General features: G+C 39.7%; 1 protein-coding gene across 1 annotated transcript in view; it reads left to right on the forward strand.

Annotated features, from left to right (window-relative positions):
- nsmfb (NMDA receptor synaptonuclear signaling and neuronal migration factor b) overlaps nt 1-21220 on the forward strand; it is a 48243-nt gene extending 27023 nt beyond the window's left edge. Inside the window, exons 7-16 of the mRNA XM_078249910.1 lie at nt 1952-2004; nt 3366-3455; nt 3876-4003; nt 4105-4188; nt 7207-7240; nt 7646-7716; nt 8792-8871; nt 10478-10580; nt 14739-14814; nt 16406-21220. Of these exons, the coding sequence (XP_078106036.1) occupies nt 1952-2004; nt 3366-3455; nt 3876-4003; nt 4105-4188; nt 7207-7240; nt 7646-7716; nt 8792-8871; nt 10478-10580; nt 14739-14814; nt 16406-16503 (817 nt within the window). The 3' untranslated portion in view covers nt 16504-21220. The remainder of the gene's footprint in view (nt 1-1951; nt 2005-3365; nt 3456-3875; nt 4004-4104; nt 4189-7206; nt 7241-7645; nt 7717-8791; nt 8872-10477; nt 10581-14738; nt 14815-16405) is intronic.
- The last annotated feature ends 6264 nt before the right edge of the window (nt 21221-27484 follow it).

Genomic DNA, 27484 nt, shown 5'->3' on the forward strand with positions numbered 1-27484 from the left:
TCCTGTCCATGAATATCACAAACAGGATTGGTGACAAAGGGAGCCCTGACAGAGGCCAACCCCACCTGGAATGAGTCTGACTTACTGCCAAGAACCCAGACACAGCTCTCACTTTGGATATTCAGGGATAGATAGAACCTCCCTGTCTGGTAAACTCCATGCCCCAGTTTGTATCGCAGACTTTCCATTACAAATCTGTAGACTCTTAAGTCCAAGCTGCGATGACCCCTGATGACATCACTGGGCTGAAGGTTCTTCCAGCTGTTCCCACAGGCTGATTAGTGCTGCCAATTATGAGTAAAGTGTCCTTTAATCAAGTCTCCATTGTAGCATCGTCATTTTTGCAATACTCCAGCTGATGCAGAGTGTACTTTCAGTAAGCTCTCGGATTCATACTATAGTTCCACTTAACGAGGAAAAGATAACATAAGATAGAACTTTATTTTTTGTTGTGCAGCAGTTGCAGTACAAAGGAAAGAGTGCACATATACATTATAAATGATGGTGCAAGTACAAAACTATCAATAAAAAGACATGCAGTATGCGTATGGATATGTATGAGAAGTGGCAGATAGCTATTCAGGGATAAGTCACCAAAATAAAAGTGAGTGTGAAGCCCTCTTGCACTACACTGAACCATCAGAGTCAGACAGGCTGATGAATAATAAAAAGCTATGTTTTAGACCACACATTGTTCCACTTAGGGCTGTCTCCTGATTCTCTTTTCTTAATCTCTCTCTGTCCCACTCTTTTTCTCCAGTGGTACGAATGAATCATGCAATGCCTACTAAAACCCAGGCGTTGTTTGTACTAAGGGACATTCCCCTGTGTGAAAGTAATGCCAGGCAGGCAGCAAATGAGCAACGAGAGAATGTAAAGATGGAGAAGGAAGAGACTCAACTAAAGACAAGAATTCAGTCTGAGATTCCCAGTAATGATGCAACATCTCTTCAATAGTTCTTTAAATGAGTCAAAGACAGAATTCTTCTTTTGCAGGGTTTTTTCAACAAGTTTGATATGACATGTCTGAATAACTTCAAACACTCCTAATGTAAAGTACTACACTGGCCCCATGTATATATAGCTGTGTCCTCTTTGAATGCTAACATGTTAGCACACAGTATGTAGACATTGACAGATTGAAAGATGAACATGGTGTTATATATTTTTCCTTCTATTACTTTCTGTAGAAAACATAGAAAGTTAAATCCATGTAGACAAATATAACTCATTTTTTAAAACTTTAATTTTGGTTTACAATATAGTAATTAAGTAAGAATGTACTGTATGTCATTTCCAGCTAACATTGTTTTAGGAAATAGAGTTGCAACTTTTAAAAAGGTTACACATCTTTTTAATTGTGCAGCAGATTAAATATTTTTTCAGCCAGATGATTAGGTATTGCAGAATAAATGTATGCTTTTAAATATTGTGGTGTTCTTGTTTGCAGCAGGTGTAGGTTTTGGAAAATAGGAAAGTGAAACAAAATAATCCAGGGAGAAATGAATGTACCTTATCTGTTCAGCGTACGCATTACGTTCCCAGACTTTGTTTATGGTTACCACTTTAAACCTTATCTGCTAACACTACAACAGAAGGCTAAAAGATAAAATAGCTTCAAGTGTCTCCAAGGTTTACGAATTCAGCTATTCCACATAGGAATCTTCTAGGTCAAACACAAAATGTAGAAGAATATAATTCAAATCATGTTTAAAGGTAATTTTTGCCATTACAATATAGCATAATGTATGCTAACACATTAGCATGTGCACAAGACAGATACCTACTGGAGGCTCAGATCTGATTTAGTTACCGATCTTCTTGTCACAGCTCTGGCTTGACTTTTGACTTATCTACCCATCTGTGTCTGTAGGTTGGACACATTCTGTCATTCTCTGGCTCTGTTCCTTTTTTTAATGTCTCTGTCTCCTTCTCTTCCCTAAAATGGTAGAAATTTCCGCACACACCTTAGGATTGTGGGCAGCCGCAGGATGAAGGTCCAGAGTAAGTCTTTCACAGGATCTGCAGCATGTACAGTATGTAAGCATGCTGATGTCAGTACATTGTCATGCATTCATGTTCTACAGTCTGTAACATAACATGGGAATTGATGTTCATCAGAATTTGTTTGTGCTTTATGCATGGAGCAACAGTAGTGTACATGGTTATAGGAATATGGTGTTAGAGTGTGTTTATGAATTTGACATGCCATCAAAACCTTATGTCTACTGTCAGCCTACTGAACTGCTGTGTGTCTGTTACTGGGACTTACATTCGCTTCAGGAAAAAATGGTGTCCTTTTTATCATATTATAATTGTGCACTGAACCTTCGAAGGCCAATTGTATATAACAGTGATAAATTGAGTGCCGGAAAACTAAGCACTTTATACATTGGTTTGTTTGCTGTATCTTTGACACCTTTGATTTAAATCAAACTTATGGAGCAATCCTTGTCATTCTATTTCACCATTTTTGAAACTTCACAAATCCCGTTGTCTGACAGTCCCTTTCTATGCAAAACAAAGATTTTGTCTTATTTGGGTAACGGGTAGAATATGTTAACAACCAAATGACTGGGTAAGGGAGGGAGTTAGGAAACTTAGAAAATGATTCAGCAAGGAAATGTATTTGTTTCCTTCAACTCTATAATGCCTGGCAAAACACAGTAAGCCTAACTAGTTATCTTCTAAGGGAACATTAAGTAAGTCTAGCCCTTGAATGGGGCTTGGTGACATTAATGATCTTGATATATTGATATATGTATATCATACCATAATTAATAAAGGCAAAATTAATTTTCTGTCGATTCCGTCAAAAAAGTTTTTATTTTTTTTATTTTCTAATTGATTAGTCACTCAAGTAATTTTCAATGCATAAACAGCTGCTGGTTCCACATTGGTAATTGTGAGAATGTGCTTTTCTTTGTCTTATGTGACAGTTAATCAAATATATTTGGACTGTTGCTCAGACAAGATGTTGTGATGTCATGATGCACTGACACACCCAGCAGTGATGTCACAATGCACTGACACACCCAGCAGTGATGTCACGATGCACTGACACACCCAGCATTGTTAAAATTGTCATTTTACTGTAACACAATAATATTTCAATGAAAATCAAAAAGCTATTATTGAATTACCACATAGTTGTAAACATAAAGCACCAAGGCCAGTTAACTAACAGGCACTGTTCTTCACACCCACTGGGTCAGAACAGGCGGAACAGGCGAAACCTTTGGTTTCTGGGCTGGATGAACCATTTGGAGTGTGTGTGTGTGCGTGTGTGTGTGTGTGTGTGTGTGTGTGTGTGTGTGTGAGAGAGAGAGAGAGAGAGTGACTTTTTCCCCCTCTAACTCCATCAGCCTTTGCCGACCGCCGGGCCAAGAGTTTCAGCCGCTCGTGGAGTGACCCTACCCCTGTCAAGCCTGACTCACTGCATGACTCCAGAGACAGTGAGTCAATGCTCTCTCAATCACCTACACACTACCAACATCATACTTTACAATACAATATATTTAATACGATACTCTAGTGCACATGCAGGCTTTTATACAGATACACAAACACATAAGCACATGCCTTTAGATGTATTTTCCTATAACACACATTGTCACTCTCTGTGTCTGGCTGGATGCATAAAGAGAGTGTTATTGTGTTGTTTTGTCTGGTCTGCTGTCTCATTTTAACCCCTCCGTCAGTTCCTCCCCTCTGTGTTGGAAAGATGAAATAACAGGTGCAACACTTTTAAATGGAGCACCCCCTCTCTAATCCTGTTTATATGTTATCCTTTCATCTCACCCTTTGTTCCTATGTGTGTGTGTGTGTGTGTGTGTGTGTGTGTGTGTGTGTGTGTGTGTGTGTGTGTGTGCCAGGTGGCGAGCTTCAGACCTCCTCAGGGACACTAGATGAAGGGCTGGACGAGGATGCCGACTGGGAGGAGGAGAGGGAGATGGAGAGAGTGGCCTGTGAAGGAGAGGACTTTATCCCACCTAAAATCATGGTGAGAATCTTGGCAATCAACTTACAATTTGACTTTGAAGTTCAACATAATATATCCGTCATGCAGCCAGGGGTATTGAGGTTTCTTCCTGTTTTCCACAGCTGATATCCTCCAAGGTCCCAAAGGCTGAATATGTTCCTAACATCATTCGTAGGCACGACCCTTCCATCATCCCCATTCTTTATGTGAGTAACAGCCATCAACAGCTAAACACCACTATATTTAGGATTAAGGCATTTGTGCTGTATGCATTTAATAAGTCCTTCAGTGGTTGCAAAGATACAACATGCTAGCCTTACGTCCTTACCATGAGCTAGGCCTCAATGTGGTGCAGAGAGAAGGTTGTCACCTACAGCCTGCCAGGCGTAGCTCTATATTGTCACATTTGATTACACTTTCATTAGCCTATACTGTAGTTTGTCAACTTCTGCTGGGAAGTAGAGCTGAGGCTGTTGGAAATTTGATCCATTAAAGGGGTATTCTATCATGCACTGTGTTGGACAAATGGATATTTTGATCTGTTGGTTCTGCTATATGAATTCAGGTTATCACCAACATTATTGGGATTCATCATCTGAGGCCATGGATGTATGTACAATATTTCATGGTAATCCATTTAACAGCTGTAACATTATATTAAAGAGTATGTCAGGGATGTGTAATAGCAGGCTTGGTTCCAGATTGGAGACGAGGAGGCTGCAGGAAGATTGTAAAGGTTTAATAAATTTAAACAGCTTACAAACGAAAGGTGTTCTGAAGCAGGCAGGTAAAAAAAACAGAGATCCCAAAATAAATCAATACACTGAAAACTCTGAAAACTGAGAAGAGCAAAAACCCACAAGTAATAAACTGCACAGTCTGACATCAGACAAAGAAAGGGTTAGGGTTAGGGTTAAAAACATGAGGTAACGAGGGTAGTAGTCTATATCCTTGACATTCCACTTCCGGGATTGCTCCGTTGCCGCCGGAAAATCCGTCGGATTTCACTCATTTGGGCCGGATGGCCATCTCCATCTATTTAGCAGAGGCACCGTGGCTTTTCACCGGTGCTTAGCACCGCCCAAGACGATTGTGATTGGTTTTGAGAAATGCTAATACACTAGAGCATGTTTTTCTCCCATCACAGAATGCTGTGTGGACTAGCCAGACCCTCCTCCAGCGTGCTTTGGAGGAGGGTCTGGCAAAGCAAGACTACAAGGTTAGTAACGAGGGATGATCAACAGGTGAGACACATCAGGGCAGAGCAGACAATCACAAAGGCGGGAAATCACACAAAGCAGGAAGTAAAAGAATACATGACACAGGCTAAACAGACACTACAAAATAAAACATTAAACTAAATTACAATTAAAAAAAAAATGTATTAGAGAGCAGTGGTTCGCAACTTTTCTAGCCACGCTAAAGATGGCAATGTTAGTCTCGTGGACTGTCAGTTGATTGGTCCATCACTTTTGGTCCAGACAGAAATGTCTTAGCAACGATTAAATAGATTGCCATCAAATTTGGTAGAGACATTCATGGTCCCCATGGTCCCAGAATTCTGACTTTGGTGATCCTATACACTGTAAAAAATAATGGACGTAGCATCAGTGACCATTGGTTTGTGGATTGCCATTCTGAAGCCAGGAGGATGCATTTTGGTTGTCACTATTTCGGTGTTATGGAACCAGTACAGACCATACATGGACAAGAGGGTGGAGCTGGGGAGGATGACATAGCTTAACCAGTGTCTCAATGGTTTCAATGGATAAGCATTGCTAAGCCTCGGTCCTGACTGACAGGTCCTATAGCATCCCCTGCTTTATCCTCTATTTTAAAATAAATGGGACCATCATCTACTAAATGAACATCATGCTGTATAGAAGAAACCCTTAAACTAGTGATTGAGACCATTAACTAATTATGAAAATTTTTACTGAGGTAATAAATCAAGAGAGAAATAGGCTCATTTTCTCATAGCCGGAGGAGTCTCCCCCTGCTGGCAGTTAGAGAGAATGCAGCTTTAAGGAGCTTCAGCTTTGGCTTCAATTTTCAGACCTAGTTGCTGTTTGGGTGATTTCCTGTAGCACCACCAGCAGGTCAAAGTTTTTACTTATCTATAGAGATATGTCAAAATCATACCTGTCTTTTTATTTCATACTTGTCTTATTCTAATTTAGCTTTTTCTATTTTCTTTATAAAGGATGTTTTTAACTGTTCTTTGATGTTTATGTAGAGCACTTTGAATTGCCTTGTTCCAGAAATGGGCCATACAAATAAAGCTGCCTTGCTTTACTAGATGGATTGGCACAACATTTTCTTCAGGCAGTCATGATTCCTGGAAAGTTAATTTTAATGCCATAATTATAATATAATTTTTAACAACTATTGGATAGATTGCCATGGAATTTGGAACAGACATTCACGTTTACCTCAGGATGAGTTGTATTGACTTTGGTGATCCTCTGTCTCTAGTTTGAGACCAGACACCTGCAGAATTACAGACCTCAGCTGTACTTTGTTAGAATAAATTAGCAAACTATAGTATGTAAATATACTAAAATAAGATCAAGAACATGGTAAACATTGTACGTTACACATCAGCATGTTAGCATTGTCACACAATGCACTAGCATGGCTTTGGTGTTTATAAAGGATCCCCATTAGTCATCATCTTGGTGAAGGGGTCCAACACAAGACAAACTGACTTTGCTTTAGACTCTAATGCTGTGTCTCACTTCTTTACTTACACTTGGTAGTTCAGGGTTTCTTTCCCATTACATTAGAATTGTTTTCAGACCCCTAGAAATCTCAAATCATCCAGTAATCCACAAGAAAAACAGATTAGAGGAATGTCTGAAGAAATAGATATACAATTGTGTTGCATAGAGGTTTTTCTCAGCTTTCCTGTCCTATTAATCACCGTATGAACCTGATTTTTACGTTGTGACCCCCCCAGGGGTTGGGAACCGCTGAGATGTAATGTTGATGTTTGAGGAATTTAAATGTATTTTGCTGTTGTTGAAAACGCTCTTCAAAAATCTAATGGATTGTTATTGTGAGTACGAGTTAAATCACAACTCTTAGAATATATACGTATAGATATATCCAACTTTGACTCCATTACAGTGATGGCAGTAGATGAGCTAACGTTCGGTGTAGAAAATCATTACATTTCTGTTCTGTTCAACGCTAATCTTCTAACTTTAATCTTCCATTCAAAGGACCATGAACATGCCACGTTTGATGACATCCTCGGTGAGTGTGACATGTGTGGGTTTTCAAATGTTCTCAAGCTCTCAAGTAGAAAAGTTACTCTTCCAGTGTAAATGAGGAAAAGATGAGGGTGGGATAAGTTTCAGCTTGCTGGAGAGCAGAGATGACTCATAGTTTTGTAATTTGTACTTTGTGTGTGTGTGTGTGTGTGCGTGTGTGTGTGTGTGTGTGTGTGTGTGTGTGTGTGTGTGTGTGTGTGTGTGTGTGTGTGTCTAGGGACAGCCAATTAATGTTTCTCACCATTACGTCTGAGTGGGAAAAGTGACACCTCTCTCTCTCTGTGTGTGTGTGTGTGTGTGTGTGTGTGTGTGTGTGTGTGTGTGTGTGTGTGTGTGTGTGTGTGTGTGTGTGTGTGTGTGTGTGTGTGTGTGTGTTGCCTTGTCCCAGAGGAGATAGAGAAGAAGCTGATTGGCTACAGGAAAGGCTGTAAGATCTGGAACATGCTCATTTTCTGCCAGGTGAGTGACAAGAGACACAGGGACATATTGTGACGTTAGTGTTGGCTTGCTAACAGTTATGGATTGAAGGATAAACCGATATCAGCTGCTAATGATATCAATATGTTTTTTTGCCTCTCAAAAAATCATATGTTATATCATATGTTATATTTTGGGACAAATATTTGCTTTTGGCAGTTTAAATAAAAAATCCCTTAGTTTGAGCCTCACTGCAAAGCATCACTGTGTCACATTGTTATTTTTTGTGATTTATAGCCCCCTACACTTCTACACCGCTGTGGTAAATATGGACAGCTGTACGTGTGCAGTTGTTATGACACAGCCAAAACATCAAGCAACTGCAATAACACGAAATATAGTAAGCCAGCTAATATTACCTACTAGTCCAACAGCTCTCCATCTGTCTGCAGCCTTTTATTTTACCAAGCTCTCACCAGTAAAACACGCAGCTCAACGAGTAAAGCTTCCTGTCCATCAGAGAACTCTGTCACTCAGGGAGAGTGTAGGTGGAGCAGCTTTCACCCACATGAAACACATGGAACACATCTCCTGCTGCCTAGATGATATATATACACACACACACTACCGGTCAAAAGTTTGGGGTCACACAGAAATTTCCATTCCACTCCATTATAGACAGAATACCAGCTGAGATCAGTTGCATTGTTTTTTTAATCAGGGCAGCAGTTTTCAGATTACATTATGTGCTTACATAATTGCAAAAGGGTTCTCCAATGTTTTCTCAGTGAGCCTTTTAAAATGATATCAGATGAGTAAACAGAATGTGCCTTTGGAACATTGGATGAATGGTTGCTGATAATGGGCAATGTAGATATTGCATTAAAGATCAGCCACCCACTCAGATCATCTGGTATTGTGTCTATAATGGAGTGGAATGGAAATTTCTAAGTGACCCCTAACTTTTGACTGGTAGTGTGTGTGTGTGTGTGTGTGTATATATATATATATATATATATATATATATATATATATATATATATATATATATATATATATATATATATATACACATACATATATATAGAGAGAAAGTAACAGCTACCCCTTTCCCCAGGGAGGCCCAGGCCATCTGTACCTGCTGAAGAATAAAGTGGCCACCTTTGCAAAAGTGGAGAAGGAAGAAGACATGATCCAGTAGGTCATAGTAGCACATCTATCACCCATCATCATGATACAGGGCAAAGAGCAGGCATTATCCTGTTTAAATGTTCATACATAAATAGTGACAGAAAGGACGTGAGGAGGTCATGTTAATCAGTATGTTCAGTATACTGTAGTGTGTGTTTAGAAATTTTTCTGGACATGCAGCGACTTATAGATACTTTCTTGTCAACTGCGCTCCATTAGAAACTTCGGTAACACTTTACTTGAAGGTATCTACATAAGAGTTACATGACACTGTCATGAACACATGACACTGTCATGACACATGAACCCTAACCCTAACTCTAACCCTAATGCTTCCTAGATTTTATTATTCTTTCCTTTCGGGGGTTAATTTCTCCCTGCAGAGGAGGTCCTACCTAATATTTTAATGGTTTTATGTTTTTTTAATAAATATTTTAAATATGCCTTGGTTGTCCTTTATAACTTTATTCTGCCTTACCTATATTTTAATAATTTAATTGTGCTTCTGTTTTTATTGCTAATATTTATTATTATTATTATTATTATTATTATTATTATTATTATTATTACAAATTGAATTACTTGTTTCAAAGCTTTAACATGATGATACACATGCCATTGGTTTTATGCATTCTTACTAACAGTGTGGTTTTATTCTATGATGTATTTTAAATTATTTATGGTTATTTATTGTGTGGCACTTATTACCTTTTAAAGCACTTTTAACACAGCACTTATTACTAATTTTTAATGGTATGTGTATATATTTTTTTAACCTCAAGGGCAAGTAATTCAGACAGTATTGATGACCTTTGAAATATTTTAATTTAATTTTTGAGTTTGAATAAGATGGTTTAAATTTGGGCTAGAATTTATTTTGTATTGTGATACCGGGCTATTTATTTACATAACTATGTGTATATATATATATATTATTTTTTATTTTTTTATTTTTTATTTTATTTTATGTATTCATTTTGTAAATTCTCTAGGATAGACACCAGGGTAGTTGTGGAGGTGACCTTTTATTTGAAGTTTTAAATCTCCTGCTGCCTCCCCTAACCCTAACCCTAACCCTGTCTAGTGGTTCTTTTTACCTGCTTTTACTATCTGGCCATCTTTTAAACAGCTTTTATATAACCGAACCCGTTTTTTTAAGGAGTTCTTTAAGTGTTTTATTCATACCAGTGGTGCCCTTGTGCCCATGCCCCTCGCAGCACCTTAACCCAAACCTAACCTCTAACCCTAACCATAACTTGTCATGACAAAAACCGAATGACACTTACTAAAAGAAGAGTTATGTCATAAACGTTTATGACATAACTATTTGTTTATAATGTTTATGACACGTTCATGACACTCTTATGTAGATACCTTCAAGTAAAGTGTAACCAAAACTTCTGCAGTTTAAAAGAAAGAATAAGATAGATGGTTCCTTTGTTCACCCTTTCAGGTTTACCTTTTACATTTGAATGAGTGCAGCTGGTATAAAGCATGTGATGGAAATCTCTAACCATAAAGTGCCTCCACATTGTGTTCAGAATTGTGACTATTATGCGGTTTGGACTGTAACCTCTCAGCCATGTCTTGTTGCTTGTGTTAACATCTGCAGGTTCTGGCGGCGGCTCAGCAGGCTGATGAGTAGGCTCAACCCCAACCCCAACCTCATCCACATCATGGGCTGCTATGTGTTGGGCAGTGCTAACGGAGAAAAGGTACTTCTCTTTGGTGTCATGACAAGCAGCAACAACAAATAAGACTCCACTAGTTAGGGCACACGTTCACATTAAAGGTCTACATGCAGCATGCTTACTCATAATCTCTAATAGGTACACACATTCTCTGTCTCTCTAATGAGGCGCCAGAGCATTTTAGCATATGCACGGTGCAATTATAAAGGAGGGAGCAGTTTTTGTACAAGGAAGTGATTTTTTTATAAATCATAGGGACGAGTATATGCATTATCTTCAGCTCTGATCCTGCTGTCATGCACAGGCAGGGGAGGACACACGCAGCACTTTGGAAAGACAGCAAAAAAACTCCTGACACCCCTTTAATGAAGTTACACCCACTCAGCCCTGCTGCAGTTACACGCTCACACATTTACACACACAGCTCCTCCTGCCACGACCCTTCAGCCTCCACAGAGACTGATACACACTCACTATATGCAGGCACCCCCCCACACACACACACACACACACACACACACACACACACACACACACACACACACATACAGCATATGCACAGGAACATGCCCACACACTGAAATATTGATGCAGGAACCACTGTACTACTGCTTCTTAAGATGGCTTACTGCTGTTCCAACCTTTGTTCTGAGAAAACACTTCTAGAGCTTCTTCTGCCCACTTCACGAAAACCTCTGAAATCTTAAGTGAATTACAGTATAGTCCCGTATTAATATTTCAGGGATACTGTGGGTAAAAGGCCATTAGATGCATACTGTATGTTTGTGTTCACCTCATGCTTGAAATGAAGTGTTTAATGCAGTGTGAAGCTGTGAGGGCGGTCAGACACTTACAGAGAAAAACCACCAGAGGATGATATCTGAGGGTCTGATGAGCCTGATAATGATGTTACATGTGGTATGTTAGTATTTTAGTGATATATAATTAGATTAATATTAGGGCTGATGTGTTAAAATTAGATTTTTGCAAGTTTTTTTTGCTTCTACAACTGACGTGGTCACGTCGTAGGATCACTATGACTGGCAGGGCCATAGTCATTGCGCACATATACATACAGTATTTAAAGTCCAGTAAAGTTCACAGGCAGAGTTTAATCTGCACTTTAGTTTACGTTATTTGGTACTGCCTTTAATATTAATGTTTCCACTAGGCTTATTTGTCAGTGCTTTATGTTGTCATGGTAATTATTACATGTTTACAAGACTGGACGATCAACAAATCAGTGGCTGTGATTGAAGTAGTTTTTGAATAATATGTCATTCATATAAATCCATGCATCACCTAATTGCAATACTATAATAACATACAGGCCTGTCAGACAGGAAAGCCCAGTTTATGTTTAACCTATCTAATATTATGCTGGTCATACTATACAATGATTTATTGTTTATCGTTGTCAAATAATGCAGCAGATAAAGAGCTTAAAAATAATCACATTTAAATCGCAAAAGTGGTTAAACAAATCGCAATTAGGATATTTTTGCAAATCGTTCAGCCCTAATTCATATTTATAATAAATCAATAGAACAATTTATGAAAACAGAGTAAAATAAAGGCATGTCTCTAATATAAGCCTAGTTTAAATACAGCTGATACCCTCTGCAGCTAAGTAAAGGCCACTATGTGAGAATGGACAGTATTAAATGCTGCCTGTAGCACATTTCCAACAGCCTGTGTTGTGGTGTAGAAGTCCCACAGGGACTGGACAGGGACAGCTTCTGCCTGTTTGCACTCCTGCAGGCTCGGCTGGAGAGCCACTATTAATAGGCTGCGTGAGCTAGCTACAGATGATGCTCGCTCCACTCCACCCTGCATCACTCCCTACAGCTCCATCAGCCTGCCTACCCTGCCAACACATACATTTACATTTGAAAAGAAAGAAGAGAAAATTAACATCTGCCACAGAATAAAGCTGTCTGCAGTGTCAACCTGATTTAAAGTGGATTGGTCATTTATCCTGTCGTGATGTGGTGCTGCATTACAGCTGTGCTAAGGAGGATAACCCATGGGCACAGGAACCACATTATGTATTCTTTTGAGTTTTGGGAATCAGAGCATTCTGCCAGCTCATGTTTTATTTGTTCAGACAGATTTCCAGCTGACCATACCCTGGCTGGAAAAACAACCATTTTCAAATTCTGATGGATACCTGATGGATATGTTGATATATTAAAGGGAAGGGGCCTTGAAATCTTCGGAAATATACCCAAAGTTTCTCTCAAGAAAAAATACTTGAATGCTGAAAGTTTTTCTTGCAAGATAACAAAATTTCAACAAAAAACATTTCTTAAATTATAATAATAATAATAATAATAATAATAATAATAAATAAAAGAACCAAAGACAGGAGCAACCAGAGGGAGGAGGAGGAGTTAAGATTTCCAGATATCGCACATGCTGATGGAAGGATACAGTTGGGTTTTTGCTACGTAACACTTTTGCAAAGAACAAATATCAAATAAAAGTGCTCGGTGCACAGTGAGGCTGGTGATTTGGGATCTCAGACACATGCTGTGTGCCATTTCCACATTTCTTATTTCATTTAACAGTTTTTAGCAGGGACAGTGCACAGTAAAACACATTGCTGTAAATGTGCCTTCAGTTTCAAATGCAGACTAAAGAAGCTCCATCATTATCCCAGACCAAGCATGAGCTAGTGATGGTGAAGTGGTGAAGTCTTGATTGATGACAGCCACACAGGTTCAGCACACTACACCTTAGTAAACACATCACCACTGAAATGGAACAGCTCTGGGATGCTAACAATGATATGATGCTAGGGCAAGACAAGGCATGATAGATAGACAGACAGACAGCTGGACCAGACAATATCAGTTAGCGGGTCCTGAAGCTGTGTGCTGCTGACCAACTAGCGTCGGTGTTCACAATGCTATTCAGCCTGTCACTAGCTCGTCCTGTCATACCCGCATGCTTCAACAAATCCAACATCATTTCTGTGGCCAAGAGAAGGAGAGCAACTGGCCTGGATGGCTACCACCCAGTGGCCCTCACCTCTGTAGTGATGAAATACCTGAAATAAGAAATAACGACTGGTGAAGGATTGACACCCCAGGGCTGTGTTCTGGGTCCCTTGCTGTTCTCCCTGTACACAGATACATTAAAATGACAGGTACATGAACACAGCTTAAGATGACACTACAAACTAACTAAATAAGAATGAATAAGCAGAAAAACTAGTGAATGGATAAGTAGGGGTATTGACTGACAGTCTTGTTGTACATAAGGTTCAAGATGAAGGCATGTGGTGTTGAAGATGAATAATGTCCAGATACAGTCAAAAATACTAGTGTGCAAAGACCAAGTGATTAATAATAAGAATATAATCAAACAGCAATCAAGTAAAATAAAAGTCCAGTTTAAAAGCAATCCTGATATGTGGAGGTGTTCTGGTAGACCTGATGTGCAGAGGAAGGAAAAGATGAATCAGTCCAGATAAAAAAGATGTAGACATATTCAGGTGTTCTAGTAGTCCCAGACATCCCTAGCCCTAATCCTCTGCACGTATTCCTCCAGTTTCCTTCTGTACGAGTCCTTGCTCTCCAAGTCTTTGTTTTAATTGTCTTTGGACACATTGGACGCCCTCTTCTTTAAAGTAGGGCCTTCAGGTCGCTGGTAACCCAGGGTTTGTTGTTTGGGTAGCACCAAACGTCTTTTATTGTCCCTAGGCGTGTTAAGCCATCAGTGTCCTCAGTAGCTGGTTCATCCAGAGCATTCTAGCAAGTGGCATTACCTCACTAATTAAGAAGGCAAAGGTCTATATGGACTTTTAAAGGCAGGTCCAGTGAGGTAAGGTGTTCCTTCATCAGCTCGCTGCTCTGACAGGCCCTTACCCCACTGTAGATCCATTCTGACAGATATGCATCTAAACAGACAGAAATCATTACCAAAAGTAACAAAAGTGCCTTTCAGTTATTGTCAGCTATTGCCATGTTGGTGGCACAATGACCTTTCACAAAGACTCAGCTGCAGTGCTGCTTGGACAGAATCAAAGTGCTGCAGGGCCTCCTGCTCTCTGCATGCAGTCAGATCTCTGCACCATCACCACTTGGTTGGTTTCCATGTCAGAATGCCTGATAGCATTTGGAATGAAGTTTTCCTCTCTGTAACTCTTCCTCTCTGTCTCTGCCTCTTGCCCTACAGCTGATTCAGACTCTGAAGAAGCTGATGAGACCCTCCTCAGTCGAATTCAAGTCCCCTCTAGAGCTGTCTGCAGAGGGTGAGATCCTACACACGGATTTGCAAATAGTTGCCTGCTCAAACACATGCTTTCTTTTCACATATAGGTTTATTGCATGCACCACGACATGCACACACACAAAAAGCAGTGTTGGTATTGATTGTGGCTATGGGCCTCACCTGTACACTCACTGAATGCTAATATGGACATTAATATTAATCACCGCTATGAAGGAAGCACGTTAGGGAACATACAAGACAGGTGTGAATTCTGCTGAGCTCTCAACGCATCACTCATCACTCATGTTCCCGACATCATGCAATGGTAATTATTTTATTATTAAAATATTATTATTATTTATATTATTTTATAAAATAATATTATTATTATTATTATTCCCTATTTTATTTGTGTAACCCGTCATTTAAAACAGGTAGTCTCATTTAGATCTCTGTACAAAATAAATATATTCAATGTAAGCACAGACAGATGCACAGATGATTCCAACCCAGTCTCACAGCAGTTCGTGAAATAATCACATAATTTAATCTATTTTGATTCGTGTACCCGGACACGATTTTTCCGTTTTTTTCGTGATAGTCAGCACATTTTTTAAACTAATGTATTTCAATGAGAAGCATCTTTCGGGATCACTGCACAATTCTTTCTGCCAGTCGGGCTGCAGCAGAGAAGCTGGATACAGCTTTGCTATTATTGGTATTTTTAGCCCAATAACCACTGTTTTAATCAACATTCATTCACCAGATCTTATCATGGTTTATATTTACATCTCTTAAAGGGGTGATAGAATGATTATATAGGGTATTTCACAATTTCACAATTCCTTAACAGTTCCTTAACGTCTCCTAATAGGGTATGTGACATTGGTTGGGCCTGAATGCTATTTTATTAGGCCCTTAACTACCCTGTGAATATGGCTCTATTTGGAACAAGAGCTTTTCTTCCAAATATGGTATGCTCATGAATATTTAGATGAGCTGCGCGCTGATTGGTTTGAGCGAACCACATAGAAAGACATTGGAGACGAGACAGCAGGTCTCATATTTCAGACACTGCAAAGGTATACATTGGTTGTCGGACTATTTCGTTATTAAATTCACTTCTGAGACTTTTTCATGCGAGAAATCAACGAGTGATTTTGTCACCAGCACCCATGGGAGAAGTTGCTCAGTTTTTCCAGTAAATTATGTGCACCATGATAACGTGTTCCCAACCCACAGGGATTCAGGAAGTGACGTAGTAGTTACCACCCAGTGGGCTATGTGGGTAGGTCGTGTCATCCTCCCCAGCTACACATTCTTGTAAGAATATGGTCACTTCTGGCTTCAAAAAACCAAGATGGTGACGGCCAAAATGTTAACTGGAGGCTTCAAACAGTCCACAAACTAATCTGACGTCATTGCTGCTACTTCCATTCGATTTATAAAGCTTATGGTTCAGGTCAATATTCTAATCATACATTTAGCCATCATTTTATTTTCATTCAATTTATTTTATTTTCTATTTTTGTCTCTAACACACACTTACACAAACAGTGCTGATACATATAAATGCACTTGTACATTTCCATTAATAATCCTGTCTTCTCCGTGTCGTCCTTTGGCTGCAGGCAAAGAGATGATCGAGACGTACTTTGACTTCCGTCTGTTCCGCCTGTGGAAAAGCCGCCAGCACTCCAAGCTGCTGGACTACGACGACCTTTTGTGACCTGATTCACGTTGTGTTGGCTTGTCGGCCGGTTATCTCACGCCTGGGCCTCCTGTACGGTGACGGGGCCTCTGGTCAAAGGGTCCAGAGAGGCTCCTAGACGAGCTCTGTGGCAGAGCTGGAGCAGCAGGGCAGTTGGGTCTTTTGTTCCCCTATGAAGCAATAGGGTGGCCCTGTAGATTCCCTTATCCATTTTCACTTTCTGCCTATCTCTCAGAGAAAAGAGAAAGAGAGGGACAAGAAAAAGGACGAGAAGCGAGTGACTCATCATTCTAGCCTAGATGTGTCAGAAGACCCTCGTTCAGAGAGGATGTTAGATCAAAGAGTGACAGCTGAGAACAGAAGGAACTCGTTCTTTCTCAGTTTCTTTGCCTTTAGCCATCTATCTGCTGTTTTAAGATAGAGACTGATAAGGAAGGGAGTATTTTCTTTGTCAGATGAGGAAATTAGAGCTTATATGTAAATAAACAAGTGCTTACTGGAGCCTTAGAGAATAGATTTCCAGCATCTCTATCCATGCTCACGTGTGAAAATCTAGACTTTTAATTAGTCCTATTCAAATTGAGAGTTGTCTATTAAACACAGCTTTTTTAAACTTCAAATAAAATATATGTATTAGTATTTCGTACGGACTGTTGTATTAACTCAGGTTATATATTTTGTTTGATACTAAGAATTGTACTCACTGTAGGCAACATACTGTAGATCAGAATTCAAGGCCTTCACAGTCCACACAGCGTCGTCCTCAGTGGCAGTCCTGACTGTCGGGGGATGTCATATTTTAACGTGTGTGTGTGAAGAGCGGAGGTTTTCTATATTTTCTTAGTCTTTCAAGTCAACTGTAGCCGAACAGACTGATGTATCCGTGCATGTCTCAGAACATTTCAGCATTACATTTGATCCTGTGGAGCCAACACTAGCTTTTGTTCCTTTTCAGTGTGTTTGTATTGCATGTGTGTGTGTGTGTGTGTGTGTCCATAGTGTACTTGCAGTTTGTCACTCTGTTGCAGGTGGAGACTATGACAGCAGACTCTCTACACTATGACGTCGATAGAAATACATACTGATAGCACACATACAGTAAACTGCATTTATTTCAACACTAGATTTACTCACGTTTTTTTGGAGTAAATTAGAATTTATTATTATGCTTTATTTTTACTGAATTTACTGAAGTTGAATCACTCAAAGTAGCAATGGAGAGGGTTTTATTTTTGTTTTTCTTTCTCTACCAAGTTGTTGTTACAGTTTTAATATAGTGTTTTAGCATTTCAGTGAATATCACAATATGATGGTCTGTATCTCCAAACAGTCCTTTCTATACCCATTTCTAATATCCATTTTAAACATCAGGATACGTTCACTAGAGTTGAAATGTTAACTCAAAGCAATCTAGTCCTGCACTTCCATTATCGTTAGAAAAAGAATATATAACCTGACTTTTAATCCCCACAAACTCCAAAAGCACTGGATCATCATCTACATTTCCCACAATGCAACTGGACAGGGTCTTTTTATCACCCACCTTTAAAGGGAACTGATCTTTATGTGGACGGAACACACACTGGCCACATGTCTCCTCACAGGCTGCAGTAATGGCCTGAGCTGTATTTGTAATATGTACACTCATTATTAAGTATATTTACACTAATGGTAAATACGTAACTGCTGCATAAAGTTACTTTACACTGACAGTAGACATTTTTAAAGCTTACTTCCCATTTGGAAGAGTGTAATTGCTGGGATCGGTACTGATTAACGTATCGTCAGATAGGAGGAGTGACATTACATTGCTCCGTCTCAAGCTTGTGGGGGCCATGTATTCTATTGATGAATTATTGTTGAATTATTGTTGAATTTATATCTTTCTGCAGATGTGTTTGCAAAGATAGGTTTATGAACACATCATCAATGCTTAATTTATATGAAAGTGAAGGAGTGATTCAGGGGAGGAAGTTCAACTATACTGTACGTGTCATTCCTCCACATATGCTTCCTACATTTATATCCACGCTTCCCTGCACACTGTAAATGAGTGAAGACATGGCTGACTGAGGCCTGTCACTGCTGATGTGGACATTCATGTCTTTTGTTGTTGTTGCTTCCTGAGCCATGCAGTCAGCTGAGCTGGAAGAAGGGTTATTTGCATTGGAGCATTTTATGGATTCAGATGACACCACTATTCATCTTAATGCATCCATGAGGACATGGGGTCTCTAAAAGGAGCGCTGTGGTCCAAACTGGGACATTAAAGCATTAGAGTTCTCTCCTTACATCAAGTAAGGATGTAAAACATGCTATCAAAGAGCCCCTCTCATACTTGTTTTCAGCATCATCATCATATTTGTCCTCTTGGTGTCTACTAGAATAGGTTTACATGCTTTAATGTTTCTCATACTGCCATTGCTGCAGCTCCTCCACCTAAAACACTCTGTCTGAGCTCTTAGCCCCGCCTTCCTGAAAAGCCAGTTGGTGGGTGGTGCTCAGGCAGCACCTTTGGGCAGCACAGATGTAAAACTGGGCTGCTTTCTCCATCAGTGACATCACTATTGGAGAAATTTCAAACAGGTATGTGGGCGAGATGTTTCAGACAGTTGAGAAAAAGGGCTGTCTGAGGGTGACAAAGTTCCATTTGGAGGGAAATGTGTTTTGTACTTCATACATACATCTGTTCCATACACAAACAACTGTACAGTATACAACACACTAAAAGACGGAGAAAATCCAACAAAAACATTATATAGGCTCTAATAGTATTGCGGTTAGAACAGTTTTATAGTACAAATGTTTTTACAGTGAGCTTTGTGTCAAATGAAAGCTGAAACTGTTTTATCATGACTAGGTTTTTGGACTGAAGTCTTTTAAGTGGAGGTAGGACCAGACAACTTTGATACTGTCCTCAGCATTATAACAGCAGACTGTTGTTGTTTTCTGGGTGTGAATTATTGTATTACAGTAAATTATGATTTGGTTCTGTGCTGGTGTTGCAGTTAACTCATCGCTGTGCCATGAAGTAGCAAATATCACGAGATTACTGTCACATTAACTGTGGTCATTCCTGTAAACAGCTTAGACAATACACAGTATGTCAGACAAGATTTGATTGGAATACTGGCTTTTATTTGAAATGTTTTTATATTATATTTGGCCAGTAGCTGTAGAACATGTTCCTTTTCCTTTTTGCTCATGCCTTGTAGCCCTGAGACATATTTCTCAAACATTAAATGTTGTGACAGTGAACCTCAAATTTCTCTTTGCCTAAAGGTAGGATTGAACCTTTGTCATTGCTGTACATTCATGATTTTGCTTCATGCTACTCTCCAAACATTTTTTCTGTAGCAATAACTGTGTATGAATAGTTCTGTATGGTTATATTTGTAAAATGTACATGATAGGGAATAAAGTGCAAGGTATTGTATTAGTCTGTAATAATACCTATAGATTACAGCTGCTTGCTGTGCTGGAACGTAGGTTAATTGGAGTGGAATTAGTTTGCCAGAAAACCAAAACAATGAGCTAAAAAAGGCTAAAAACCTCCAGCTGAGAGGAACCACAGAGGTGGGGGATATTTTGTTGTGGGTTTGTCAAGATTGGCACCCCCTCTAATACCCAGTCATTTGATCCATTGGGAGCTCCAAACTGATCCCTACGGTGCAAGAGCATTGGAGAAAGCAGGAGAACTACCATCAGTTAACTTTTAACAGGGGGGACGACCCGGTTCGTTTCATCCCTCCCGTGAACTACTCTTTTTATACTCATTTAATTTTAATTTGACTAACCAGGAATGGCATAGCCCCTCATTTCGCCTACTGCCTGATATCATGTTTTGGTAACATTAAATTAACCTCAGAGAGTCATACCAGGACAGTCTTGGGTGACGGCAACTTTGAGACAGCAGAAAATCTTCAGCCACAAAGAGGTAACTCAGATGTCAAGAGGCTCTTTAATGAGGACTTGTATTCATATTAGCATGAACATTGGAGTTAGGCAAGCGAGTTGGACTTGTCATGCTGGCTCACTGAGGCAGCCATTTCCATTTCCTGAGAACACAATTACACAAATGGAGAGATTGACCCGTGAACACCTCCCCTCTCCTGTTATTTTCCAGATGAAAATGTCATCATTGAGACCCCCTGTTGAAATTATTAATAAGCATTGCTGTGGCCTCCCCGCTGCTCTCGCTGGTTTCCGTGAAGGTTGCCAGGGCTCGGTTGGGAGCGTGATTGAGTGTGATGACGGTGATGGATTGATTGCCCTGATATCTCCAGTCAGGCTGTGGTTGTATTTTGGGAAGAGGGGAAAATAATGTGTTCATGTAACGTCTGTTTCACTTTGCATCAACTTCTAAGTCATCTAACTGAGCATTACATTTTGAAAAAGCTTTCTTAGACTAACACACAGTAGAGATCTGTGGGAGTGATAGATGTTATAATAAGGCTCAAAGGTTCAACATGTGTCTTCATGAATAAAGTCTAGTTAATTATGGAAGGTATAATAGCAATTAATATTGCTGTGTGGGACTTTGATACTAGGAAATGGTAAGAATATATATGGGTAGCTTCCCTGAGCTTTTGGGTTCTTCCTTAGAATAGATAATGGAACTTTAATCCAAACTATTGTATCTGAACTTCTAGCAAAGAAATGTTGTTGCATTGCACAATGTTGGTAATAACCTGTGAGGAAAACTATTGTTTTTAAAACTTTATTTACATTAAACCTTAGCTCTACACAGCATGTTTCTATTGTGTTATTGATCGAGTGATGGCATGAATACAGTGGAAATGGTTACTACCATTTGAAATCTTGATCACTGTGAGCTTTCAAAAAATAAATCACTGAATGTATCCTGGTTCATTCAGGTCCAATCCCTATCTGCATAACCCAACTGTGACAGTGACTGAAAAAGTTTTCCACAGCTTGACTTGATAGCCATAACCAGACTTTTCACAAGTTTAAAAAAGAGTCAAATTTCAAACCAGTCCAGTTCCAGTTCTTAAGAATCACTGCCACATGAACAGTGTTGGGCAAGGTACTTCCAAAATATAATACATTATAGATTACTAGTTACTAGGATTTCAGAGTAATTAGTTATATTACATTATTACTGTCTCTGAAATGTAATGCTTTACGATACTTTTGCATTCTTTTGAGTTACTTTCACCAAAATAACTGCAGAGGTATGACTTGGTTTGTGAATTTCACCACAGGACTTAAAGTCTCATCTTTATCCACTTTAATAGCCTACATCATCATTTATTCATACTATTTTGTATTATTAGTTTGAATCTGCAAAGTAGGCTAACTAAAGCTTTAGAATAAAGTAAAACGTAGGTCGTTACTTGACACTGAATTGTAGTGGAGTAGAAGTATAAAGTAGGAGAAAATAAAAAAAATACTCAATAGTATTGTAAGGCTACTTTCCACTGCTGATAAAATTTAATGCTATTAGTGCACAAGCCTAAACATTAATTCCCGACATGTTTGTATCTGACACGGCTGTCCGCTGAGGTAGTCTACCGTTACCTGTCGAGACAGACGTCTACTGTCTCTGGTTCTGGCTCTGACCACGGGAACAGAGACAGGACAGCACCTCGCTTCAATGCAGACTCCTGAAATGAATGGGAGATTGTCCATCTCACAAATATATCTGTCTCTGCAGTCATATCAATCATTGAATTCCAGCAACAGGAAATAACACTCACAGACTTTTTTTTCTCTGCCGAAATGTTTCGCGATGTTTGTGAATTCTTAAAAAAAAACAAACAAAAAAAAAACACCACTAAATGTCGGGTTAAAATGCATTTTAACTCGCGTAATTGAGATTGTAACGGGTATACCATTACATGTTACCAAAATTGTATGAGTAATGCAATTTATTACTGCGTTACAGCAAAAAGGAATACATTACTGTAATATTGTAATGTGTTACTCCTAACACTGCACATGAATGACATAAGAGATTTTTGCCATGCATAGTAAAAATCTGTCCTGGAGTGCAAATTGTTGCATGTTGTAATAAATGATTATTAGCTAAACAGATGGAGGTAACATATGTGCAGAGACTGCAAAAGTGCATTGTTAGCTCTCAGCTAGGAACATGTCCAGATGAAGGATTGATGGGAATCATGCGGCGTGATTGACCAGGTACACATGTTAAAGTACTGTCACAGACAGACATACAGTAAGCAGCATGTGATGAATAGTTCTAGAGAGGATGCAGCGAACCAGACCAAACCAGCACAAGGAACAAAGTTTGGCTCAACACAGCGGGGACAAGCTGCAGAAAGAGAACCATAGTGAGAGAGCAGGGTTAGGAGAACAACCGGTGTGAAAGAGAACCGGAGTGAGAGAGCAGGGTTAGGAGGACAACCTGTGTGAAAGAGAGCAGCAGATAAGAAAGGGGAAAGAGGAAAGTTTTGAGGAAACTCTGAACATCTTTTGTCTGTTTCACACTCCCCAAAACTTTCTCATATACTTACACACTTACAAATACTGATTTATTTATTTAGCACACTGCACAACTCCTATACCAATTGAGAGTGTGCTGAGTGGTGTAACTACACTATATACTGTATATACTGGACTATAGACATATGCAACCAGAAATGAGGGGACACACGCAACGTTCAAAGCAAATCCCTTCCTCTGCAAGGTGTTTTGTTCCCCACACATCTCTGATTGAAGCTGGAGGCTCACTGTATCTTCCTGATTGGGGGAGTTGACTCCATGTCAAAGGCAGTAGTAAAGTATAACTCACTTTACTGCAGCCCTGACCTTCAACCCTCCTGTCAGAACCTCCTTTTCACTGACAGCTCTTATTCCTGGAAGCTGGTCACAGAGCAGATCTGATGGATTCTGTCAAAGGACAGACTTTAAATCCTGCTGCACTTTGCCTCGCAGCACTTCTCAAATGGTATTTCCACTGTCTGGATGAGGAAGTGGTGCATCACACATTCTAATGAATGCTTCATATGGATAGTGTTGGAAAAGCTCATTTCATTTTGTCCATGGAAGTGTGTGTATGTGTTTCATAGATTGTAATGCGTAAATCATCATATTTGTGTTCTAATAAGCAATAACTAATAACATCTACAATATTACACTTTCATAGAGTTATATGATGGTTATTAATCTAGAATAACATCTTTACAATGACTTAATTCCATCATGGATATTTTGTCCAGGAGCTAGGAATTGATCTGAAAGAAGAACAAAGAAAAACATGATAATATTACAATTAACTGACTTGCTGCAGGCTTCCGGGGAAGTTAATGTGCTGCCAATTCTTTGAAGCAAGTGTAAACTTGACTTGAATTTCATATGTGAATGCTTAAAAGCTTTCACCGTTAAGTCCAATCACATGCTCCAATCACCAAATGGATCTAATTCAGATTCAAAGATCCTGTATAGGCACAAATTTAAAATAACACAAAGGATAGTTTCATCAGATGCACTGGTGTCTTTTTTCTGAGTGTTTAGCCCCTAATAACACTTTTTCCACTTAAGTAGCTTTAAAAGAAGAAACTATTCATCCATCCGTACAATACTTCTGTGTAACGATGCCACACATGTCGGTGAGCTTTTAGTAGCGGTATCTGTATCTGTACACACAATAATACCAAACCTGGCAATCTTATTGTGACAACATGACTTCAAGAGGCTGTGTTACCACAAACTGTGTTTGAGAACAGTTTTAAAAACAGATACATGTATTTCTGTACTGATGATTTCAGAAGACAGCGAGGCTAGCTGTTTTCCCCTGCACTCAGTGTTTATGCTAAGCTAGACTATTTGCCTCCCTGCTCCAGCTATACGTAATTATTGCGTATTTAAGCTTTAAGCTTGGAAAAATCATTTTAATTCACATATCAATCACATAACGTCAACTACTGTGACTCAATCTACATTCTAGTGATACAAAGTTAATCATGCATCTTGTCTTCTCTCATACTGCAACCACTTGGCTTCATGCAAATGAAGCCAAGTGCGCGACATCACCGATATGCAAATGAGTGTATGACTTCTTCCAGCAACATTTGCCGAATTTTTGGAGCTGGTGTTTGCTACTTTCATTGGAAAAGAGTTGGCAACACCAGCTCTGGTGGAGCCACAGTCCGCTCTGAAGCCCTTCACTGGACAGCAGTAACTGTCGATGCTGTCACTGTGTATTTTACATTTCCAGACTGCAACAAAAAACTATCTAACTTTGCAGAAAGTACCAGGGGATGCAGGCCCACAGGACTTCAGAGAAAACCTGCAGTAATGACTCACAGCAGCAGATCTTATTTAAAGATGCAAAGGTTATGTAAGCATCACAGTGTATACAGTTATAGTCCTAACCACTCATACAAATACAGAAAAATAAACAGCACAGGGCTTAAAGAATGCAATATTCTCCCCTACCTCTACAATCAAACATGCATGTTTGTGTTGCTCCCCAGCATTAATCAGCAGCCACACAGGGCACTTCACTTTCCAGCATCTTAAGCCTGGGCCTTCTGCTCCTTTACCGGCCTCATGTGGCTGGATGATGGTCTTATTACAATCCTAATGATGAGTGCCCCCTCCTTCACCCCCCTGTCTAGTCCTGTCTAATCAAGATAAGTGGCAGCCCTGCCACTGAACACCCAGCGTGGGCTAAGTTCCACCAAACAGAAAGAAAACACAGAATGCTGTGCATGTTCAGATGTTTTAGCTGTGTGGCTCCAGGGATAGAACTGTCTAAACCACAAAAGCTGAGGATCCCAAATTAACTTTGGATGACCCGTTGACAAGTAGCTCATGCTAATGCTGGTGGGGAATATTATAAGGTTACAACATTGTTCAACACGCTCATCATGTTGTTTTTGGTATAATTGTTTTGACCACAGTTAACAGCACTGGGCTAACCCACGATTACGTTCACCAGCTAGCATTAATGTTAGGTGTAAAGATAGAAGACAAATCTATTGCTAATTTAACCAGCTATCCCACCCTGTTTTTTCTACCTCACTCCCTGCCGCTAAGGGACTTCAGTCGGGATGAGAGCGGACAACAGGCCCGGGGACACGACACATCCAGTTAGCCAGCAGCCTGCCACTATCATTAACTTACAGCAATCCAAACCCAGCCAGCACAAACTCCAGCGCCGGGTGATACCGATGCTAACCGCAGTAACAGAAAGTTTTATGTTCCGTCGGGAAAACAGACCATATCACACCAGGTGTCCGAGTCTGGCTGGCCACGGTGTTGTGAAAACTCCCATAATGTCACTTCACAACATCATCAACAGTCCGTGTTTACATCTTTAGTTTTGATTGAGAGACCCCTAGTGGCAGAATATTACATATTGTATGTTTAAAGCTGTATACTCCCGTTGACCGTCCTGTCCACTGGTTCTTTTAACATCTGGGTCCTTTTTAAACTGCTTTTTAGATAACCACAGCTGTTTTTTTTAAGGAGTGTTTGAAGTGTTTTCCCACATTGTGATGTGTTCTTCGTAGCGCCCATCCAGGTGTCCGTCACCTCCCTCTTCAAATCCTCCTCAGCCTTCTTCCTTTTTTACACACTGTCACCTACAGATGTCATTCAAAACATTCACTAAACATTTCTTGAAAGAAACCAGGTACTCCACCCTAAAGAATTTGGTTTCCGACCTGGGTACTCAACAGAAATGGCTACATGTTATTTTACAGAAAGTATTAAGAATACATTAGATGATGACAAAGTTGTAGGAGCAGTGTTCCTAGACCTGAAAAAGGCCTTTGATCCTGTAAACCATAAATTAAATAAACTCAGAGAGCTACATTTTTCTAAACAAGCCTGACGCATCAGATATCCCTCCCCTGCCGCTATTTCCGCTATCTATTCTGCAAAGTCACCACACCACCCAAAGTGTTTATTTCCTCTATCCCAGAATAAATGGAGGGTGTAGCCAGACCATACTCCAATGCTGAGCCAGCACTTTGGAGATTGGTCTGGCAATGCAAGACTAGGTTAAATATGATACTTTAATCATTTTCTAAAATGTTTTCAAGGCCAAGATATCTTCTTATTTACTCCAACAGTTTATATTTATTATAAGTGACACATGCGGGTATATTGCTTTAATGGTGTAAAAATGAAACATAGTATCCGCTGCCGTGCGCTATCAATTCATCAGCTGTGTCAACAGAAACAGTCGATGCTTTCAGATATAGATATATAAAAAAAACAAATCCTTTCATTACAGCCGACTAGTCATTCACACTTCTCACAGACACACTGACTTAGTTACATGAGTACAGAAAAAGCACACATGCACACACACACTGGGCCAACAAAAATATTGGCCTGTTGTCTAGACTTCATCAATGAAAGTAACGTAATAAATGTTGTCTTTTCCTTTTTTAGAAAGGGAAACTTTTGTCATTTCTTTGTTTGAATGTTAACATAAAAATCACCATATAGCTGATGGACAACCTGCAAACACCCTTTTGCTTCTCTTCATTCCCCCAGCATCTTCCTGCTGCAGCTACTTTAACATCCTTCTTGCGTGCACTTCATCACTGTTCACTCACATTTCCTCGCCGGCATGGAGCCATCTTTGGGTAGCGGTCAGTGGATAATAAACGACTCTGTCAGCCAGGCCCAATAACAATCTGCTGGCGCTCTGCCAGCCCTGATCTATCTTCCATCATCCACTATCGGCACAGCAGTAAATCCTCCGTCAGCAGGCGCACTCCAATTACAAACAACTGTAAAGTACAACTCCGTTTACACCTACTGAGAGCTGCAGAATACTGATCAAGCCCTGTGCTGGAGGTTGGGGCGGTGGTACTGTAATGTACAACCTAAAGGATTGGCCAGACTCTGTCTTTGACCTCCCCTCCCCCCTCCCTTACATTATTGTCCGCTTTATAGATATCTCCTTCCAACTATCTATTAACTGCACTCTGCAGACAGGCACAGTCACTTTGCCTTCCAGCTCTCTTAGCACTTTGAGGGTCATTCATTTCCATGG

The sequence above is a fragment of the Sander vitreus genome, chromosome 5, assembly GCF_031162955.1.
Source record: "Sander vitreus isolate 19-12246 chromosome 5, sanVit1, whole genome shotgun sequence".
Classification (NCBI taxonomy): Eukaryota; Metazoa; Chordata; class Actinopteri; order Perciformes; family Percidae; genus Sander; species Sander vitreus.